The 22,580-nt window shown below is 47.0% G+C and overlaps 3 protein-coding genes across 3 annotated transcripts; 2 read left to right on the forward strand and 1 right to left on the reverse strand.

Moving 5' to 3' along the window:
• Positions 1–2,034: 2,034 nt before the first annotated feature.
• Positions 2,035–2,970, forward strand: LOC102447698 (olfactory receptor 51G2-like). The gene has a single exon (XM_014578291.3). It carries the CDS (start codon positions 2,035–2,037, stop codon positions 2,968–2,970), a length of 936 nt encoding a protein of 311 aa, XP_014433777.3.
• A 4,736-nt stretch (positions 2,971–7,706) lies between these two features.
• Positions 7,707–8,678, reverse strand: LOC102447204 (olfactory receptor 52N2-like). Its single transcript, XM_006132570.3, has one exon. It carries the CDS (start codon positions 8,676–8,678, stop codon positions 7,707–7,709), a length of 972 nt encoding a protein of 323 aa, XP_006132632.3.
• An 11,749-nt stretch (positions 8,679–20,427) lies between these two features.
• On the forward strand, positions 20,428–21,363 carry LOC102446954 (olfactory receptor 51G2-like). Its single transcript, XM_006132569.5, has one exon. The coding sequence runs from the start codon at positions 20,428–20,430 to the stop codon at positions 21,361–21,363; it is 936 nt and encodes a 311-aa protein (XP_006132631.5).
• Positions 21,364–22,580: the final 1,217 nt, after the last annotated feature.

The raw sequence follows: 22,580 nt of genomic DNA on the forward strand, positions 1-22,580 counted from the left end.
AATCTCCTCAGGATTATTGTTTCTGAAAATATAATCTGCAGACGCCTTTTGAACTGTTTTGTTCTCTGGTTCGGTTGTGAATTCGGTGCTGTGTTGTTCAGTGGTTAGAGATCCCATAAAGCACACTGCTGTTTTGTGACTGGCTGAGGGCTCCTACACTTCTGCCCTGCAGACACCCCTCAGTGGTGCAGGGAGACCAGCATCTCTGCCCCTCTCTGGTCTGTAAGTGCCACACGTCAAGCCTTGGACCTGGCTCTCTCATGGGGTGGAATCCCACGATCCTCTCACCCTCAGAGCTACAGCGCTTTGTGGTTCGACTGGGCCTGACCAGCAAATCCAGCTGTGTTCAGCACCTGGGGTTGCTTCCTCTGGGAGGCTGTGACTAATGGTGAGACGTGTGACCAGTCAGTCTTCCTCATCCAAAACACTGTGTACTCGGAGCAGCAGATAGAAAGTGTAACCCGGGGGAATAAGAGGGTTTTCACAGTAATGTCTGTACACATCTCTGACTCCAAGCCAACTACTCGGACAGGGACCTGGCAGGATGAGATTTTTCAGCCTTCTCCAGCCGTGTTTGTGCCTGTTGGTGTGAAGAGCTTCTCAGCAACAGCTGCCCCAACTCTGGGCAGACTCCCAGCGCTGGCAGAACAAGCTGGGTAACGTGGCTGGAGCCTGGAAAGGCTTTTCCCACCTTGTAGCCCCGGTCTGGTCTCTCAATCTCCCTGAAGTGCTCACTGAGCAAAGGCTTTTCTTCAGCTGTTGCTTCCCTTTCTGCTTGTTTTCTAGCAACCTGCTGTCAACTAAAACAACTGGGACCTAATGTAACCCTGACATACATATCCCAATAGTTAACCCAATACGGCTCTACAGCAAACTTCCCAAAAACTCAGGTTGACATTCACATTCATCAGAGCACTTCAGCTCCATGTCTCTCACAATTCCAGGTCTGGAGTGCTGTGTATTTTACGAATACAGGATATTGAGAGTAAGAGGGACCAAGAGAGCAGGAGAGGACTTTCGTGTGTGAAATGCTCTCCTGTGTCCATCAATACTCAGGAGTTTGACTTTGAATCTGCTTCCTCCAAACTCCCATCATGCCTTAAAAGAGGTGCTGGAATCACTATGTCCTCCAGAAATTTTTGATCTGAGGAAGTGGGTCTGGCCCACGAAAGCTCATCACCTAATAAACCATCTTGTTAGTCTTTAAAGTGCTACATAGTCCTGTTTTTATGTCCTATAGAGTGAGAGTCCCGAAATAAATATTTCATGTGTTGACCCCGTTGCCTATACCCCTCCAGATACAGGCAAGATTCTGCCAGAACAGAACCTGAGGAGAACCAGTCAGCTGCTAACCCTGGGACAGAGGTGCTCCTAGACTTTTGTTTTCTGAGAAACAATCCATGGAGGGCTGAGATGCTACAGTCTTTTCAGAATCTGAAGATCGCCAGATGACAGAAGCTGCATTGTATCTCCAGCTCTAACGTAAGAAATTATCTCTGAGGGGATGTCTACACTGCGGAGCTATTTCAGGATACCAAAAGTATCCCAAAATAGCAACTTTGCATTTATTGAAGCATCCTGTTAGTGACAGGCCCCTTATAGTGACATTCCAGCAACCCTTTTTCCACAAGGGCAATACACCTATCTCCTATAGCTGGAAGGGACCTTGAGAGGTCATTGAGTCCAGTCCCCTCCCCCCATGGTAGGACTAATTACCATCCCTAACAGATTCATCCCAGATGTCTCCCTCAAAGATTAAACTCACAACCCTGGATCAAGCAGCCTAATGCTCAAACCACTGAGCTATCCTTGGGAACTGGGAGGGTTGGCTACAGGTCTCATCAAGCCTGTCAGTGCCTATTTTCTTATCTGTGGTGGAAATCCAAGAGTATATTTTTGCTGAGCTTTAATTCTTGGGAGATTCTAGCCTTGCACTGAGAGCAGAAAGATGTCTTGTTAAATATCACCTAGTCTTCTGTTGTGTTTTCTTTCAGGAAAGAAAGCTCAAAACTCCTTGGACCTGTCCAGCACATTATGTCAGCTGTCAACGACACCAAATTCAACCATGCAGTGTTCCTTCTCACCGGGATATCTGGGCAGGAAGACGTCCGTCTCTGGATCTCCATCCCCTTCTGCTTAATATATGCTATTTCAATAGTAGGAAATTCCTTCATTCTGTTCATTATAAAAACTGATGCAAGTCTCCATGAGCCCATGTACATTTTCCTCTCCATGTTGGCTCTCACAGACCTTGGCTTATTGATAACCACCATGCCGACGATACTGGGTGTACTCTGGTTTAACTCTGGGGAGATCAGCCTTGATGCCTGTTTTTCCCAGCTGTTCTTCATCCACTCCCTTCAATTCATTGAATCCTCCATACTTCTGTCGATGGCCTTTGACCGCTTTGTCGCAATCCGTGACCCACTGAGGTATTCTTCCATCTTAACTTTGCCGAGAATAGCCAAGATGGGACTGGTGTGCGTGCTAAGATCGGTGGCTGTAATATTCCCACTTCCCTTTCTTGTGAAACGGTTCCAATACTGTCGAGCCAATGTCCTCTCCCATTCCTACTGCCTGCACCAGGAGGTCATGAAGTTGGCTTGTGCGGACATCACAGTCAACAACATCTATGGATTGCTTATTACCCTTTTAACGGTGGGGTTGGACTCACTGCTCATCTTCCTCTCTTACGTGATGATCCTCAAAACAGTGCTGGGCATCGCGTCCCACACGCAATCTCTCCGGGCCCTGAACACCTGCGTCTCCCACCTCTGTGCCGTCCTGCTCTACTATATACCAGAGTTCTGCCTGACTGTGATACACAGATTTGGGAAGGGCTCTTCTCCTTTGCTTCAGATTCTCCTGGGCTATGTCTACCTATTGTTCCCACCCCTACTTAATCCAATTGTGTACAGTGTGAAAAGCAAACACCTTCGTGCAAGAGTAATCAAGGTGTTCATCAAGTGAAGGCTCAGGTCATCACCTGGTTCTAGGGCTGGTGGCACAGATTACAAAAAAACCTCAGTCCCCGGTCACCTATTCCATCCTGGACCTTACATCCAAGATGACACAAGCTACTGATCCCCACTCTACAGAGAAAGGCTTAGAAGGGGCGTAAGGCCTGGAGCTGTGGGAGAGGGCAGCTCGCTGGGGGAAGGAAACCAAGGTAGGCAGTTGCATTGACAATCTGATTCTGTTTGTGTAGAGCCAGGGGACCAGTGAGATGCTGGCCAGAAGGAGCTGTTCTGATGGCTGCTCCAACCTCAGAATTCCTCCTGTCATTAAAGAGAAGGGATTTGGATGTTGTTTCTCTTCAGAGGTGGCCTGTCACTGTCCTGTCTCCCATAAAACATCAATGAGCCCTTCCCGAGCACGTTGAATGCTGGATAATTCATGGGACTCTGTAGACAGGGGCTATTCAGACACAGACCCTTCCTCCACACCATCAGCCAGCTGCTTGTGACTAAGTCATGCCAGAGACACCGTGAATGTAAAACCGTTGGGAAAAGCTGGTCAAACACATACACCCCCATCTGTTAATAGCTCTGCAACCCACACACCTGCTGAACCCTCCCTAGATGACTGTAATGCCCTAAGGCAGAGCAGAGCAGTGGGTGAGGGAGGGTCCAGACCATATTTCCCTCCCTATAATGTATGCTGCCCCCATAATGCGAAGGGGTGGAAACAGGCCTCAATTCCCCCACAGAGGCACATCTAGCTCTTCTCCCAGCCTAGCCCATCCAGTGTTAGGTGGCCTCTTTTTCAAAAGGCAAAAGCAGGACAAAGGTAAGATCCACACCCCTGCCCCTCTTCTTTTCCTGGACCCCCACTTGACACTCTTCCTCCCCGCTCCCAGCAAGCCCCTCCCTCTCTCCAAGACGGAAGCCAGAGCCTGGATGTGATTAGTCAGCAAGGGATTCCGTGGGGAACCCCAGAGTCTCTACATTCCTGGGGTGGAGGGGCCTGGCCTGTGGAGAAAGAGGAGCAAGGACTAAGCTTCATATTGAGGGGGTCTAAGTGACACCTCAACTCCCACTCAAGGAAAAGGGTGACGAGGCCCACAGGCCTGTCTCAGGCGAGGAGCTTCTCTGCAGGGGACTCGGAACAAACGCTGCCGCGGAGTCATTCAGGGGCTGGGACTTTGAATTCTGCATTCCGGGGAGAGGGAGCCACCCTAATTCAGTGGCCATAAGAGGTGGTGTGTTGGGGACTGTGTCCTTTCAAGTTAAGAAAATTTAAAAGCATCCCTGAACCCCTAATCCAGGTGTGGTCCCTTAAGGTTCCTGGGGCCTTCTGGAGCTGACAGAGGCCTAGCAAAGGCAGCTAATGAGAGAGAGGAAGATAGTAGCAGGAAATAGGTCTGCTCTGAGAAATCCCAGGTGACCATGTTTGCCGCTGTTCTTGCGACTGCAATGCTTATTTGCATTTGGTATGCATAGGAAGCTATTGTGATTGTTAAGGCCCAGTATTAAATGTAAGAAATTGCTACAAGTACCTCTTGATTTGTGGGTGCCTTAAGGTATCATAGCTTGTGTAGAAACAAATACAAAGTGCTCACAATGCTTTTATTTTCAAATAAATGACTGCATCACACAGACAAATACACACACTGACACTGAGGGGGGCATTAAACATATTGGGAGGTGCGAATTATTGTAGGTGAGTGCAAATTCTGCTTTCATTTGAAAAGCGGTTGTCCAAGATGGAGTGTGGAAGAAAATGCAAAGTCTCAGAAAATGGATAAGAATGCTAAGAGGAGTTCTGGGCACTCCATGGGAAGGAATTTATGAGCTGAAGGGGACGGTGGACACACAACTGCTCAGTCTGGAGCATAAACACTGGAATAAATGGCCTAGGGAGGTTAAGGAATCTCCATCACTGGAGATATTTAAGAGCAGGATAGATATCTATCAGGAATCATCTAGACAGTGCTTGGTCCTGCCATGAAGGCAGGGGGCTGGATTTGATCTCTCGATGTCCCTTCCAGTTCTATGAGTCCATGATTCTATCAAAAGGAACGGCAGCATGTTGGTTTGGTTCTCCAAAACTTTTATTGGCAGCTGACAAGGAGCAGCCATGGGTGTCTAACTGGGTGTTTCTGTACTGAGGGGCTTTGGTTAAGAGACTAGCAGATCCAGACTAATCTTTGGTTAAGAGACTAGTATAGACCCAGACCCAGACTAGACCCAGACACATTGGCTGTGTCTAGAATGGCAAGTTTTTCCGCAAAAGCAAATGCTTTTGCGGAAAAACTTGCCAGCTGTCTACACTGGCCGCTTTGAATTTGCGCAAGAACACTGACGATCTCATGTAAGATTGTCAGTGTTCTTCCGCAAATACAATGACTCTCCCGTTCGGGAAAAAGCTCTCTTGTGCAAATGCTTTTGCACAAGAGGGCCAGAGTAGACAGCTGAGAACTGTTTTGCGCAAAAAAGCCCCGACGGCGAAAATGGCGATCAGGGCTTTCTTGCACAAAACCGCGTCTAGATTGGCACGGACGCTTTTTCACAAAAAGTGCCAATCAAGACGCTCTTTTCCACAAATGCTTGTATCGGAAAAACTTTTCCGTTAAAAGCATTTGGGGAAAATCGTGCCAGTCTAGACGGAGCCAATGTTTATTGAGGGATACGTAGCATAAGTGCCCCATAGTACTAATGTGCTCGTCATTGTTCCCCGCTATGCTAGCCCTGTTCTTGCAACTGGGTGCTCTCCAGACCACAAGACTGGGGCTCCCTGGCTTGCTGCCATTTAGTGTCTGAGGAAGAAACCAGATCCCCTCTCTGTCCTGCCCACTACACACTGAGGCAAGCAACCCCCTTTGCAACCTGAACCAAATCTGGGACACTGCATGGCACAAGATATCTGTGGCCTATGCGGGGGAGGCTATGCCTGACTGTTATCTGAGGGCTTAGAACTGTCTCTATAAGGCTGTGTCTAGACTACATGGCTCCGTCGATGGAGCCATGTAGATTAGGATTATAGGCAAAGGCAAATGAAGCCGCGATTTAAATTATCGCGGCTTCATTTACATTTACATGGCTGCCTCGCTGAGCCGACAAACAGCTGATCAGCTGTTTGTCGGCTCAGCGCGCTAGTCTGGACATTCCCCTGCTGACATCAAAGCCCTTTGTCAGCAGCCCCGTTATTCCTCGTGGGATGAGGTTTACTGGAGGATGAGGGTCGACGGAGCCATGTAGTTTAGACGTACCCTAAGTGTGGCCATGGGAAGAGGAACATGGGCTGACACAGGAATGATTTCCTGTGGCAAAGTCGAGGTTGGTCCCTGTAAATGCTGGGCCATGCAGGAGGTGCAGCTTTGAGTTTTCATGTTGATTCATAGACCCAGATCCCTGAACATGTCTATTGAATTCTAGGCACAGCCCGGCAGGCCCCATGGAAGCAGTGGGCTCTGAAGTAGGGGTAGATCATAGTCCTTTGGGTGTGTAGGGGAGTGGCTGCTCCTGAGTTTCCTCTCAAAATATTCTGCGAGGTGACATATGCAGCTGGGGTGTCTCATTTGAAGCTGCTGGGGTATCTCTCAGGGCCGTGTCCTGTTGCTTGTGAGTATGTCATGGCCTACCGCACAATGAGGCCTGGGACCATCACTGGACACGCTCCATGGAAACCCCAGTGGGAAACAAGCTTTGCCATATTTTCAGCTGCTGCACTTGGCTGGGACTTCCCTTGCTGCCCTCCCTGCAGCTGTTACGTGCGGGTCTCGCTCTGTGTCACAGCCACCCCCGTTTCTCAGGGAAGCCGTTTCTCACGCTCAGCGCACTGCTGATAATAGTTTGAAATTCCTTTTACAATACTGGGGGCAGGAAAGCACAAAATGGTGGCCTGGGTCTAGTCTGCAGCCCTGCTATGCCCCTTGTTGCTCTTTTCCCCGTGGTCACCCCGGATTCCTGCTCTCACCCCTTGGTAGCTGGGGCCTGGGCTTTCCCCTTTACTCCCCCCACTGCGGGTACATGACCCTGCTGCATCATCTCCAGTGGCCTGGGGTTGACAGACAGAGCACTAGATTGACAAATGAGGCACCCAGCTGGCATCTCCCTCCACACATTCCCACACCTCACCTGGGCAGCACCCAATTGTTGAAGAATGCAAGCACCTGCCCAGGAGAAGCCTGAGAAATGTCTGTTGGTTTCAGCACCTGGGCACAGATCCTTGCCATGGGCAGCATGAAGCATCGTTGCTGGAATGACACTGATTTGATCCACTCCCACCTGTAAGCTGTGACAGGGACTGGGAATCGGGGCATTTATGGTGTCGACACACCTGTAAAACATGGGAAGTTGGAAAAAAGTTTCTTAATCACCACGTCCTTGGGTGGCAGCAGTTTTGAAACAGCATTTACCATTTCTGGGATCATTCTTTGGAGCACAGTAGTTAAAACAATGTTAATTTTTTTCAATTATTTCATTAATGTTGAAGGTTCATAAACCAAAACTTTCTGTCAGAAAACTGCAATATTTTCCAGTAGCCTGGAAGTCACAGAAATTCTAAGTCCCAGGGTGTGTTGAGGAGAGGTCTTATGGGTAATGCTGTTGATCAGAAAGAGACAACTAAGCAACCGAGTCACACAGTGCTAAGACCTTGGCTATGAGGAACAGCTGAGACTATGAATGTCTCCCATGCTGAGCTGAAGCTAAATTGGGGCAGAGCACAATTGTTTAATGAGGAGGTCTCTTTTCCCCTTCTTCTTATGCAGGTTTAGGGTCGTTGGCTCCAGGTAAGCACCTTCTGCAGATGTATTTACTCACTTTGGTGCGAAGCTCTTTGGTTTTGACCCCATAGATGATGGGGTTGAACATGGAAGGGACAAGGAGATAGATATTGGCAACAGTGACGTGTGCTTGGGAAGGGATGCTCTGGCCAAACCTTTGTGTCAGAGAGGAGAAGAGGCAGGAAGAGTAAGACACCAGGATCACACAGAGGTGGGCTGTGCAGGTGTTGAGGGCTTTCTGGTGGGCTGTCTTGGAGGAGACTTTGAGGATAGCTCTGATGATCAGTCCATAGGACAGAGCAATGAGTGTCAGATCTAACCCAGAGACTGATAATATCATTCCCAATCCATAAGTCCGACTGATTGTGATGTCCCCACAGGAGATCTTTGCCACAGACATGTGCTCGCAGTATGTGTGGGGGATAATGTGGTTGGCACAGAACGGCAGGCTGCTCAGGCGCAGAGGCATGGGCAAAACTAAGAGAACAGCTCTTACCAAACCCGCTAGCCCTAGCTTAGCTACGCGTGCATTGGTGAGGATGGTGGCGTATCTTAGAGGGTTGCATATGGCAATGTAGCGATCGAAGGCCATTATGCTGAGAACAGCTGCTTGCATCACAATAACCATGTGAAGGAAGAACATCTGAGTGAGGCAACCTCCCACAGTAATGTCTTTCAGATTGAACCACAATATACACAGGGCTTTCGGCACAACAGAGGAAGACATGCCGATGTCGGTGAGCGCCAGCATGCAGAGCAGCAGGTACATCGGCGTGTGCAGGCTCTGCTCTTTGCCTACCACAAACAGAACCAGGAAATTTCCCAGCAGGCTGATAATGTAGCACACACAGAAGGGGATGGCAATCCAGATGTGGGCTGCTTCCAGGCCAGGGATGCCCATTAGGATGAATACAGAAGGGTCAGAAGAGGTGAGGTTGAAATTAGACATGAGGTGGCCGATGTGTGGATTGGACTCCTCCAGGTACCTGGGAAGGGAGAGACACATAGCGCGGTGGTGACACATTTCATAGGAAATGGTGCCGTTGATATTTTCTAGCTATTACCAGTCTACAAAAGGGGCTGAGCACGGAGGTGGTGACATTGGCAGGTGTCTCCAGGTTCTTTAGCTCAGAGTCTGAAGTCCTCAGAGGGAGCTGAGCAAGCCAGGGGAGTGGGCAGCAAATGGTAGAGGAACCGCAGTGTCGATCACTATAACACAAGTGCCCATTGGAGGAAAACAATCAAACTCCTCAAACACCCAGCAAGGTTCTAATTGAACTGTATGAACTCAGAGAGGGACCTTGGTGTCATGGTGCACGGCTGTGGGAAACCCTGAGCCCAGTGCTTGTATAGCCAGGAACTGCACAAAACATTGGGGACCTAGACAGGGGGGTTGATGGGGACCCTACAGAAAACACAACATCACAAGCTGCGTCAGTCAATGCTTCACCCTCCTCTGGACATCCCTGTGCAGTGTTGGGCACCCTACCCACCCAGTGTATTGCAGAGAATGACCAAAGGCCTAGCTGAAACAAAATACAGGACTATGTAGTACTTTAAAGACTAACAAGATGGTTTATTAGATGATGAGCTTTTGTGGGCCAGACCCACTTCCTCAGATCAAATAGTGGAAGAAAATAGTCACAACCATATATACCAAAGGATACAATTAAAAAAAATGAACACATATGAAAAGGACAAATCACATTTCAGAACAGAAGGGGGATGCAGGGGGGGGGGGGGAGGAAGGTGAATGCCTGTGAGTTAATGATATTAGAGGTGGGGAAGGGTAGATGTCTGTGAGTTAATAGTATTAGAGGTGATAATTGGGGAAGCTATCTTTGTAATGGGTAAGATAGCTGGAGTCTTTGTTCAGCCCCTCCCCCCCTCCCCCCTCCCCCGTGGAGAGTGTCGAATTTTAGCATGAATGCCAGTTTAGAGGATTCCCTTTCAAGTGCAGATTTGAATGTCTTCTGAAGTAGGATGCAGGTGAGTAGGTCATTGAGACAGTGTCCTTTCTGGTTGAAATGGCAAGCAACTGTTTTTTCTTTGTGATCCTGTCTAATGTCTGTTTTGTGGGCATCGATTCTTTGGCGAAGTGTCTGAGACGTTTGTCCAATGTACATAGCAGACGGACACTTTCTGCACATGATAGCATAGATTATATTTCTGGAGGCGCAGGAATATGTATTCTTGATCTTATACTCACTTGGTTAGACCCAATAATGGTGTCAGCAGAGTGAATATGTGGGGAATGCTCCTGTGGAGAGGGGTTGAAAAGACGTGGGATTGTTACCTCACAAAGGGGATGGAAAAGAGGAGACATGAGACAATCTCTAGCCTTGCCACGTAGAGATACCTCCCACCCCCCAGCACCAAAACCAGGTGTCAGACCCGACAGAAACAGCCCACAGAAATATCTCCGCAGACAACATTACACTCAGTGTCTGCCGGCACTGGGGAAATGGGGAGATCAGCCTGATCTGCCTGTCTGATTGGCAGCTCAGCCTGTGCAGGGGAGGAGAGAGGGACAGGCCCAGCGGGAGGGAGAGAGGACATGGGGACCTCAAAGAGACAAAGGACTTTCCTTCAAAAGACACAAAGTTTACCATATTGCAGCCCATTCTAAACCCAGACAGACCTTCCTCAGGCTGCTCCTCCGTGTTGGCAATTGCAGACGTGACGACAAAGCTGTAGTGGGGTTGCTCAAGGGAGGAGGAAGGGTCTGGGTAGGGGAAGGTGTCAGGGATATTCTGCTGCCGTGTGCTCTGTGATACAGCACTGCCCAAGACACCACATGCCTCAGGAGGGCTCATGTCACCTCTTTGGACCATGAATGGGGCAGGCTGCTCATTCCCTAGTTCAGTGGTGCTCAGCCGCTCTTTCATTGGAGACCCTTGGAGCTGGGAACATTTTTGTTGAGAAAAAAAAAGCCACTCTCCCCATCCCCACCGTGTGTGCACTGGGCACCGAGCCGGGAAAAGAAAATACCAGTGGGCCAGTATCAAAGTGCTGCGACCCCCCAGGAAGACAGCTGCTACCCCCATGGGGTTGTGCACCGCTGCCCTAGTTCACTCGATTTCAGGATTTCACTCTGCTCCCCCCACTCTGTGCATTCCTGGACCTACCCCAGAAAGATCTCTACAAGCATCTGATTTCCTCGGAGCCAGGCATGTGCTGTTACTTTTACAGTCTCTTGGTGCGTCTCGTCCTCTCCACGCCCAGAGATGCAGAGGAGGGGCAGGGCAGATCCCGCTCCGCTAACACAAAAAAATGTTAGCATGACTGTTTTGAAATTCTAAGCCGGTGAGTTTGAGGTTTCTGGATCCCTCCTGTCATTTCTTCTGTGCTCCCCACGAGCTCACCCAGAATTAGTGTCCACAGGGCAAGTCCAGCTGAAGTCACTGACAGTTAACAGGATTTTTATTTAAGTCTCTACACGTGAATTTAGGGGGAACTCATGGTCTTGTTGAGGGTTTTACCACTGATCTCATTGGGACCGGAGTCCTCCGCAGTGGTTGGCTTTTGGATCCCAGCTGCAGAAAGAACAGTTTGGGATCCTGCTACAAAGAGCTCTAGTCTGCAGGATGCTGAAAGTGTCACAAAGAAACCCCCAGTTTCTCTGGCACTCAGAGGGAACCAGGATTCCAAAACTCCAGAGACCAGATTGTGCTGTCAGGGAGGCCAGAGTCAATCTGGAGTGACCCACTGTGGGCAGAAGGGGGGAGCAGAATCTGGCTAGTGTATGGCCCATGCTTGTTGTGAACCCTCCAGTCACACAGACACCCAGAGTGGAGCCTTTGGCTGCACTCCCTAGCAGGGCAGTGACGTGTCTGAACTAGAGAACCTGAGTGAGCCAAAGGAATCTCCACATGCACCAGAAAAGGGAAGCCACCGAGACAGAGAGAAGGACACAGTCAGAGACAAGGAATTGAACTGTAACACAAATCTTTCTCTAAATGATTTGTAAAAAATTTTTACCTCCAGTTTTGCCAGGTAAATCGACTGGTGTTTCTGACAATGCTGAACAGCTCAAGTCTTTGTGCTAGTGAATTCCTCTCCTGATTGTTCTTGCCTTAAACACTGGAAATCTTCCTCAGGCCTAAGCTCCAACTTTATTGCAGAAACAGGCCACTCACTGAAATCCTGCTCAGCAGAGGGAGGAAATCTTCCAGCGTGACAGGGAGACCGAGCCCTGAGCACCAGCGTAGGAATCTCGTATGTCTGATGCTCCGTGTGCTTCAGAGCGACCTTTATGGTTCAGTTCATTCCCTGAGGAAACTCGCGTTGTCCTGGACACCCGGACAATTCCTTGGATCTGGAGCTACTGAAACCCCAGAGAGAAGAGGAAGAGCCAAGTCTGAGATATGCTCCCGTGTGTATCAGCATTTCTGGGCTGCTGCCCATCCCCCTTGAGAGGGAGCGTCCCCTCCTCCTCTCCTGGCTGGGATTTTAGGGGGATCTCTTTGGCAACCCTATGGGACACATACTTTTCTGTCCCGCTTCTCACTTTCTCTCCACCCCTACCTGTCTTTTTTGCCTCTGAGAACAGTAGCATCACATGAAACATGTCCTGGATTCATTTTAGATGTTTTTCTTTTATTCCACAGAGACATTCTGCTGTTGTGGGAGGTTGGCTTCTCAGGGACATTTCTGTATCCCCCCCAAGCAATGATTAACACAAGCATTGCTGCTATCTGCACACACAGCATCGATACACTCCCTGAAAATGCACCTCTGGTAACAGACCTATTACTTCCTCAGTGCCCGTAATCAAACACTCATGAGACAGAAGACTCCAAGAATTGTGAGTGAGCCCAAAGTCAGAGGCCTTGTTTACTGAATGAAGGCAATGTGAAAAGGTCACATGGCATGGATGGGGGTCAACACGCTAAACGTTCCCAATGATTTCCACTGACAGTGGCATTGTGGAAGATGTCTCATGCCTGAGGGTAAGAAGACAAGCAAGGTTGCTTCTGCTACCCACTTGAGGCTTTTGCCCCCTCCTTATACTCTCACCTGCGTGCAGCATTGGTCCCTGTGCAAATAACAGCAGAATAATGCAGGAAAGTGCCCCTTATTGGTACAAGGAACCAAACCCACTCTTCCCAGGATTCCCCTATGCAATTCTGTCTTGTCTCTCCTTTATCCCTGCTCTGTCTTCCCAGATCATGACCCTTCTCCCAGGTCTCCATATTTTTCACTTACCTGTGTGCATTGGTCACCTGCTCCCTTCAGGCGTCAATAGAGTAGGCTTGGGAACAAACTGGGCTAGATGGGATTCACCAAGAGATATGGAGACACTCAAATGTGGAACTGCAGAACTACTAACTGTGGTAAGCAACCTCGCACTGAAATTAGCCTCTGAACCAGATGACTGACACATAACTAATGTGATGCTCGTTTTCAACAAAGGTTCCAGAGTCAGTCCTGAGAATACAGACCATTAAGGCTAATTTCAGTACAGTAAAACTTGTGTTACCCGACATGCTCGGGGATTAGGCCATTCTGGATATCTAAAAATTCCAGTTATCTGAGGGTCCCATCAACCTAGGAAAAACCAGTGGACAATAATAGTAACACTCATGTTTTGAATATTGGTAGTTTTGTAGTGTGAGGCAGTTGATCTCATATTTCTATTTTGAGTTAAAGATGATTAGTGCTTCTTAAATACAAAATTGTTAAGCCAATCATGGTAAACCAAGCCAGGCCTGTGCGCCCGAAGATGTGACCGTATTGTGGCTGGGGGCAATGCCAGTTAACAAAGTTTTCTGGTTAACAGAGTACCAGATAACAAAGGTTTCACTGTATACTGTCTCAGAGGGGTAGTTAGTCTGTATCTGCAAAAACAATGCAACAATTTGCCTTATATTGAAAAAAAAACGAGTCCTGTGACAACTTAGGGTATGTCTACACTACCCTCCTAGTTCGAACTAGGAGGGTAATGTAGGCATACCGCACTTGCAAATGAAGCCCAGGATTTGAATTTCCCGGGCTTCATTTGCATACGCGGGGAGCCGCCATTTTTAAAACCCCGCTGGTTCGAACCCCATGCAGCGCGGCTACACGGGGCTCGAACTAGGTAGTTCGGACTAGGCTTCCTATTCCGAACTACCGGTATACCTCGTGGAAGCCTAGTCCGAACTACCTAGTTCGAGCCCCGTGTAGCCGCGCTGCATGGGGTTCGAACCAGCGGGGTTTTAAAAATGGCGGCTCCCCGCGTATGCAAATGAAGCCCGGGAAATTCAAATCCCAGGCTTCATTTGCAAGTGCGGTATGCCTACATTACCCCGCTAGTTAGAACTATATAACAGCTGTGGTAGCAGCATCAATAACACTCTTTGGATCCCAACGGGGCCATGTGACTAATCAGACCCATAGGAACAGCGCTGACAAGCCCAAACTCTAGGAATGGAGCCTGCAGCAGGCCAGTTGTTTAGCATCATCCTCCATCTCCTGTGATTTGGCCTCCTGCCGTTTGCCATTGGCAGTGATGGGGTTACTGTTGGTGCACATGAAGCCAAGCAGCTGAGGTTCCCTGATGGCCAAGTGGCCCCAAAGGAAGGTGCAAACATGTTGCATAAAGGCAGTTGCCTCCCTAGCTGAACACACACTGCCTGCTGCCTCTGCAATCTCTCCAATGACTCCTTGTGCTTCAGGGTGAAGACCTCTGGTGCCAGCGGCTCCCTTCTAGCAGGAACTCGGTATGTTGGCAGGTTTCACTGTCTGTAACATGCCAAGTGCAGGGCGAAGGCTGCAGGCTGCAGGCTGTTTACAATGGCAGATGTTCTGTGCAGCAGCAGAGGACTCAGCTGGGCTGTTGGGATGACTCAGGGCTAGGATGGAAGGTAGGCAGAATAGCACTAGGTAGCTTGGGCATCTTCCCCTAACTCTGTCCCATCTCCACTACAAAGAAATGTGATTTTCAAATCAAGCACAGAGTGTTATAACCCAATGCTGTGTCAGGATTTGTCAATGAGTCCCATGTCTAGAGAATATATTCTCTGCTCTCATAAGATGTCATGGGATTCGAAGGAAGGTTCTCTCATGGATCAATAACTGGTTAAAAGATAAGAAACAAAATATAGGCAGAAGTGGTCAATTTTCAGCCTGGGTTAGGTAACCCAGTCTGGGTCCCATCTTATTTAACACATTCACAAATGATCTGGAGTAAGGGGTAAGCAGTGAGCTGGCAAAATGGGCAGATAACACAAAACTGTTCAATATATTTAAATCTAAGATAGAGAAGCGATTCAAACGGTGAGTAGGAAGCTGAGCAACAAAATGCAGATGAAATTCAATGTTGAAAAATGCAAAATAAAGCACAATGGAAAACACAGTCCCAATTATGCAAATGAAATGATGGAAACTAAATTAGCTATTACCACTCAAGAGAGAAAGGTTGGATCATTTTCTGAAAGGGTTCACTCGTCAATGATAGCCAAGAAAAAGCAAACAGAATGTCAGGAATCATTAAAAAAAAGGGATAGAGAGAGAGTAAGAGAATAAATTATTGCCTCTACAGAAATTCATGTTACACCCATATATAGAAGACTGTAAACAGATGTGGTCACCTCATCTCAAAAAAGATAACTTGGCATTGGAAAACATTCAGGAAAGGTCAACAAAAATGATCAGGGGAATGGAATGGGTGCCGTTATGAGGACAGATTAATAATACTGGGACGTTTCAGACTGAAAATGAGATGACTAAGGGGGGGATAGGACAGAGATCCATAAAATCATTATTGGTGTGGAAAACATAGATAAGTGAGAGTTTTTTAGTCCTTCTTATAACACAAGACCCAGTTATTAGGTAGCAGGTTTAAAACAAACCAAAGGAAGTATTTCTTCACACAAGGCATTGTCAACCTGAGGAATCCCTTGCCAGAGGCCATTGTGAATGCCAGGACTATAACACGGTTCAAAAAGAGCTAGATAAAGTCATGGAGGATGGATATATCAATGATTATTACCCAGGATAGAGAAGGATGTTGTCCCTAGTCTCTCTTTGTGAGAAGCTGGGAATGAGGATTCCCTGTTCTGTTCACTCCTGGCATTGGCCACTGTCAGAAGACAAAATACTTGGCTAGGCAAACCTTTGGTCTGACTCAATACAGCCTTTCTTATGATCTTGTCCCTATTGTGAGACTGAGAGAGAGGACACCCGGCAGAATAGATTCCCAAATGGCCTGAGGAATCATTTGCTTCTGGAAATTCAATGATCAAATGCCTTCTCAAAGATTTTATTCTCTGGCTCAGTTATGAGGGCAGAAATTCAGTGGTGCGTTGCTCTGTCATAATGGGTCTGATGGCGGCAGATTTCTGTTTCTCGACAGTCTGAGGAGTCAAGTGCTTCTGCCTTGTAGAAACCCCTCACAGTTCCAGAGCTACCAGAATCGCTGTGCCCTCTTGGATATCTTAACATCACATGTCAGACCTTGTAGCCTGCCCCCTCATACGATGGAATCCCACAACTCTCCAACAATCACACTGGGAAATGGTCTACAACACACTGAGGGTTGACTGTGCTTGCCTGGTAGTTCTGACTGGGTTTGGCACCTGTGGTTCTTCTTGTTGGAAGTCTGTGAGGAGGGGTGAGACAAGTGACCAGCCAGCCTTCTTGAACCAAAATACTGTGTAAACCGTGTATCGGGACTAAAGCGTCACATGGGAAAATAAGAGGCTTTTTGAAACAATACTCTGTCCTCATCTCTGCCCCCAGCTCTCCACTCTGACAGCTCCCTTGTGCTACATTGCTTATGAGTACAGGACATAGGCAGTGAGAGAGAGAGAGCAATAGGTTTCTTTCCAGTGTTAAATGAAGCTCTATTTTCATGAATACTCACATATTTGATTTGTAACACATTTGATTTGAAATCCTCATCATGGCTGAATAAGAAGTAATGAGGTAACTATGAACTAAAGAGTGAGAACGTATGTTCTATATATTGATCCCAACGTCTGATACCACACCGGACACAGGTTACAGACTGATAGACAGAACCTGAGAGAACCTGTCAGCAATTAAGCCAGCTACAGCGGAGCTACTAGACTTTTGTTTGGTGACAAGTGATCAAATGAAATTTCAAACATTGCAATCTTTTTGGATTCTGAGGATATCCAGGTGACAGACACTATATTTTAATGTCCTATTTTAATTGGAAAATCATGTGTGAAAACGCATTGGAAGGGTAAGAATGGGTTGGTACCTGTGTGCTAAAGTACAGATGTGTAAATGTTATCCCAAAAAATTCTGTCTCATGACATGCAGGTATATGGAAAGGGAGTGGAAGAGTTCAGTCTCTCTCTAGGAAGAAGCAAAGGTAACTTTACCACTTTTCTGAAATTATGACAAAAGTACGCTACCTACTGTTTGCAATGGCTGAATCATTGTTGAGGGAACAGTTATTATGATGCTGTCTCCTCATCAGAAAAAAAAAACGGTAAACAGTGAGGTGGCAAAATTTGCAGATGATACTAAACCCCTCAAGATACAACGAATAGTCTAGCAGTACCTTGTAGACTAACAAAACATGTAGATGGTATCGTGAGCTTTCGTGGGTACAACCCATTTTTTCATATAAATGGAGTATGAAAAGTCCAGTTCCAAAATAAATATGGAATGGGGGGAGAGGAGGGAAGAAGGAAGGGACAAAATAGTGAATTACAGTGTTTGTCTTACATGAAACAAAAAACAGGACTATGTAGCACTTTAAAGACTAACAAGATGGTTTATTAGGTGATGAGCTTTCGTGGGCCAGACCCACTTTCTCAGATCAAATAGTGGAAGAAAATTGTCACAACCATATATACCAAAGGATTCAATTAAAAAAAAAGTGAACACGTGAAAAGGACAAATCAAATTTCATAGACATATGTCCTTTTCATATGTGTTCACTTTTTTTTTAATTGAATCCTTTGGTATATATGGTTGTGACAATTTTCTTCCACTATTTGATCTCAGGAAGTGGGTCTGGCCCACGAAAGCTCATCACCTAATAAACCATCTTGTTAGTCTTTAAAGTGCTACATAGTCCTGTTTTTTGTTCCAGCTACACCAGACTAACACGGCTACATTTCTATCACTGTCTTACAGGAAGCTGATAGAGAAGATGCCAATTGCTCTTAAGTACCTATTGTTTGGTACCTTTGTGATGGTTCCCACACCTGTAAATGAAGTTAAGTTCAAGCACTTCCCTGTGTATTTAGCTCATGATACCATCTACATGTTTTGTTATTCTTTAAGGTGCTGCTAGACTTTTTGTTGATTTTTAAGTTTCACCAGTTACACAATAACTCGGCTATCCCCCTGAAGGAATAATTAAATAAGGGATAGAGAATAAGACAGAGAATACTTTATTGCCTTTCTATAAATCTATTTTATGCCCACTTCTTGAATAATGTGTATAGATGTGGTCACCTCATCTCAAAAAAAATATCTTAGCATTGGAAAAAAATCAGTAAAGCGCAACAGAAACGATTAGGGGTTTGGAAGGAGAGTCATAGAAGAGAGATTAAAAAGACTGGGACTTTTCAGGTCAGAAAAGAGGAGACTAAAGCGGGATATGACAGAGGTCAATAAAATCATGACTGAAGTGCAGAAAGTGAATAAGAAAAAGTAATTTACTTATGTCCATAACATAGGAACTAGGAGTCATCGGATGAAATTCATAGGTTTGAAACAAAAGAAAGTACTTCTTCATTCAACAAAGACACAACCTATGGAACTACTTGCCATAGGATGTTGTGAAGAACCTCAGCTTAACAGGTTTCAAAAAAGAACCAGACAAATTCAAGGAGGATAGGTCCATCAATGGCTATTAGCCAGGATGGGCAGGAATGGTATCCCTAGTCTCTGTTCATCAGAGCCTGGGAATGGGTAACAGATGAGGGATCGCTTGATTATTCCCTGTTCTGTTCATTCTCTCTCGGGCACCTGGCATTGGCCACTGTCAGAAAACAAAATACTTGGCTAAGAGGACCTTAGGTCCACCCCAGTACGGCCGTTCTTATGTTCCTGTGAAAATTAATAGACAGTTCTGAATTACTTCACACATGTAAATATGGAGTGATGCAGCTGACATGAATTTAAATGAATCCAGAACCTGGACCTGAGAACTGATCCCATTTACTAGAAGAAAGCAGTGACAAAATTTGGACAGTCAGCCGTGGAGAAAATAATATTGTGTATAGTGAGACAATAAAATGTCTTTATATGTGGGAGTGATGAACAAAATGGCTGTTTTCACCATGCACTTGCCATGCATTAACACACGTGTCCTGATACCATGGACAACACTCAGCCACAGAGGGACGGAAAGAGTGCCTGTAGGAAAGTCCAAATTGCCAAATTCATAGTGTTTTCCAGTAGGCTGCGGAACTCCCAGCCACAGGACGTCAATGGGGGAAAGGACTCAACAGGATTCAAAGGGACTTGATGTTTACATGGGCAAACAAGAAATCTCATTACAGCAGAGAGTGGTGTTGTTTTGTTAAAGTATTAGAAGTTCTCTGCACTTTCCTGATTTACATAGCTAAATAGCTAGTGGGTGTCATAACCAGGAGAGCTGACCAACACGTGGGGACTAAAGGGTTAACTATGTCTCCTGTCCTTAGCCAGGTATCGGGATAGGCAATAACAATGCAAGGTAGGGATTGCAAACTGGGATAAAGGAATTTTAATCTTTTCCCTCCTTTGTCTGGGTCAGAGTGGTTTTCTTCCAGGTAACAGGGAGATTGGAGGACGTCTCTTTCTCCAAGAAAAGTCTTCTCACAATATATGAGTGAGCAAAGTTTAGTGAGCCCATCAGGTTTTATTGTAGTCTGGTTTGGGAATTTGGAACTGATGTCTGTGCTGTTAAAAGTGTTTTTTTCCCCCTCTCTCTTTTGTAATGAAGCTTTCTAACCCAGGGAATTTTCTCTGAGTATATCAATTTGTCGATCTTACCATCTAGCCACCTCAACTATGCTTGGAACAGTAGTTTTGTTTTGATAATAAAAGTTTTTTTTTCTTTTTCTAATTAACAGATATTGGTTCATTTTTGTGTCCTGGGAAGTCAATCTGTCTGTCTGACTAAGGAGTCAGCTACCACAGACTGCAGCTTGTTTTCTCTTTTCTTTTTCAAGCTTTGTAGGGAAAAAGAGCTTGAGGTACCCCTGAGGTTTTAGGAAGGAGGTTTCCCAAGTGACGTCTTCCCTCGTTTTCTTGGAAATACTTGAGTGGTGGCAGCGGATATTCCCCAAAGTCCGGGTATTAGGATTTTGGGGGGAAGTTTTTGTACCAAAGCCCTTAGAGACAAGGTTTTGGGGTGCTCTTGCAGGCCCCCACTTCTGCATTTGTCATGCCAGAGTGCGGAACAGCCTTGACAGTGAGTGAAAGGAGGAATTTTCTGTGGTAGCGGGCTAACTCCTGGTTATTATGGGGCTTCTTCTACCTCCCTCTGCTGCGTCTGGGAATGACCACTGGGCACTGGCATAGATACACTCCAGGTCTGATCCAGTCTGGTGGTGACAATCTTTTTTCCTATCAATGCTGTAAAACCAAGACTATATTTCTGGTGATCTCCCTGTAGCTCCTGGGTCACTGGTGACGTGCCTTGAGAGCAGAAAGATGTCTTGCTACAAATCATCTCATCTCGTATTCTTTCTCCTTTCAGAAAGGAGAGCTGCACACTTCTCGGACGAGCTCAGAACATCATGTCAGCTGTTAATGACACCAAATTCACACATGTTATGTTCCTTCTCTCCCGGATACCTGGGATGGAAGATGACTGTCTCTGGATCGCTATCCCCTTCTGCTTCATATATGCTATTTCAATAGTAGGCAATTCAGTCATTCTATTCATTATAAAAACAGACCCAAGCCTCCATGAGCCCATGTACATTTTCCTTTCCATGTTGGCCCTCACAGACCTTGGCTTACTGATAACCACCATGCCGACAATCCTGAGCACATTCTTGTTTAACAACAGGGAGATCAGCCTGGATGCCTGTTTTGCCCAGCTGTTCTTCATCCACTCGCTTTCAAACGTTGAGTCTTCCGTGCTCCTGTTGATGGCCTTTGACCGCTTCATTGCCATCTGTAACCCACTGAGGTACACTTCGATCTTAACCCTGCCAACAATAACCAAGATGGCCCTGGCGGTTATGCTAAGATCTGTGGCCCTTATATTCCCTCTCCCTTTTCTCCTGAAACGATTCCAATACTGTCGAAGGAACAGCCTCATCTACTCCTACTGTGTACATGCAGAGGTCATGAACCTGGCTTGTTCGGACATCACAGTCAACATCATCTATGGCCTGTGTGTTAAAGTCTTAACAGTGGGGTTCGACTCTTTGTTCATCTTTCTTTCCTACGTGATGATCTTCAAAACTGTGCTGAGTGTCACATCCTCCACGGAACGCCTGAAGGCCCTGAATACCTGCGTCTCCCACCTCTGTGCTGTGCTTCTCTTCTACATACCAGATATTGGCTTGTCCATTCTACACAGATTTGGGAATAGCTCTTCACTCTTGCTTCAGATTTTCCTGAGCTACATCTACATGTTGCTCCCACCTCTGATGAACCCGATTGTGTACAGCGTAAAAAGCAAACACCTGCGTGCGAAGATCATCAGGGGGTTATTCAAGTGAAGGATGAGTTCATTGCCAGCTCCAGCAGTATTCACATGTGTCATGAAAATAGCCTGCCATGGACGCCTGTTCCCTCCTGGGCCCTTACATATGAACTAGGACCTCCACTATGTAGCTGGGGGTTCTACTGGAGTGAGGCCTGGAGTCACGTGAGAAGGCCTGTTCCCTCCCACTGGGGAGGAAGTACAGTGCACTCAGCAAAGGAGCAACAGTTAAAAGTGACCTAGTTTGTGGAGAGCCAGGGGACTGTGGCCCAAAAGAGACATATCAGTGGCTTCACCGATCTCAGAATTTCTGTCGACACTGTTAATAAAGGGAAGGGATATTGATGCTGTTTCCCAAGGTACCTGTCCTTCCTCTGTCCCGTCTATTTCCAAACATTGATGGGCCATAAAAAAAATATTGGGATGCTTTTCAGTCACAGACCTGGATTTCCTGGGTGCTCTGGGGGGAGGCATGTTCCATTAGCCTCCCCTTCAGCGATGGATTGGGGATATTCAATGGGTACTCTCACCAGGCCATACTCAGTGGGATGTAGGGCCCAGGACAATCCTCCCCACGAGGCCAAGTTTCCACCCCCATCTCTCCTCTTCCTGCCCCTGCTCCACCTCCTCCCCATCTTTTCCCCCAAACTCCATTCCTCAGATGACATGGTCTGGGGGAATAGCAGTAGCCCGGGTACAGTGTTTCCTCTAATTTTTATCTCCATGTGCAGAATAATGTTATGTGCACCAATATGGAGGGGTGGTGTGTCACAGTCCATCCATATTGGTGCACACAACCACATTCCTTCTGCAAAGGAGCCAGCAGTTCACAGAGCCATCTCTTCCCTCCCCCCCAGGATGGGCTGCCCAGAACAGAGGCTTGAGGGCCTGCAGCCCCGGGTACTGAACTAAGCTGCCCTCTTTAGTCCAGGACCCAGCGCTACAGACCTTAAATCTTCTTATTTTCTCCTTCCCCACTCCTGAAGCCAGAGGACGACATCTCTCTCCCGGATGCTTAAGGCAGAGACTGGATTAATTCCAGAGACCTACTTAAGTGGCCTCCTTTCTCTTCCCCTATTGACCGCTCTGCATGCCTCACACCCACTGGGCCCACTCCTCACATGGCAGGGTAGAGCTGTGTGAGGGAGGGTCTGACGCACAGGAGTCCTGTCCAGAGACTCGGGTCCAGATTCCTTCTTTCTCTCTTTGGCTTGTGCTGGATACAGGGAGGGG

The sequence above is a fragment of the Pelodiscus sinensis genome, chromosome 1, assembly GCF_052426305.1.
Source record: "Pelodiscus sinensis isolate ZL-2025 chromosome 1, ASM5242630v1, whole genome shotgun sequence".
NCBI classification, from domain to species: Eukaryota; Metazoa; Chordata; order Testudines; family Trionychidae; genus Pelodiscus; species Pelodiscus sinensis.

Excerpts from the sequence above, each read along its gene's own strand:
- LOC102447698 (XM_014578291.3), top strand. The coding sequence starts at position 2,035 with ATGTCAGCTGTCAACGACACCAAATTCAACCATGCAGTGTTCCTTCTC.
- LOC102447204 (XM_006132570.3), bottom strand. The coding sequence starts at position 8,678 with ATGTCTAATTTCAACCTCACCTCTTCTGACCCTTCTGTATTCATCCTA.
- LOC102446954 (XM_006132569.5), top strand. The coding sequence starts at position 20,428 with ATGTCAGCTGTTAATGACACCAAATTCACACATGTTATGTTCCTTCTC.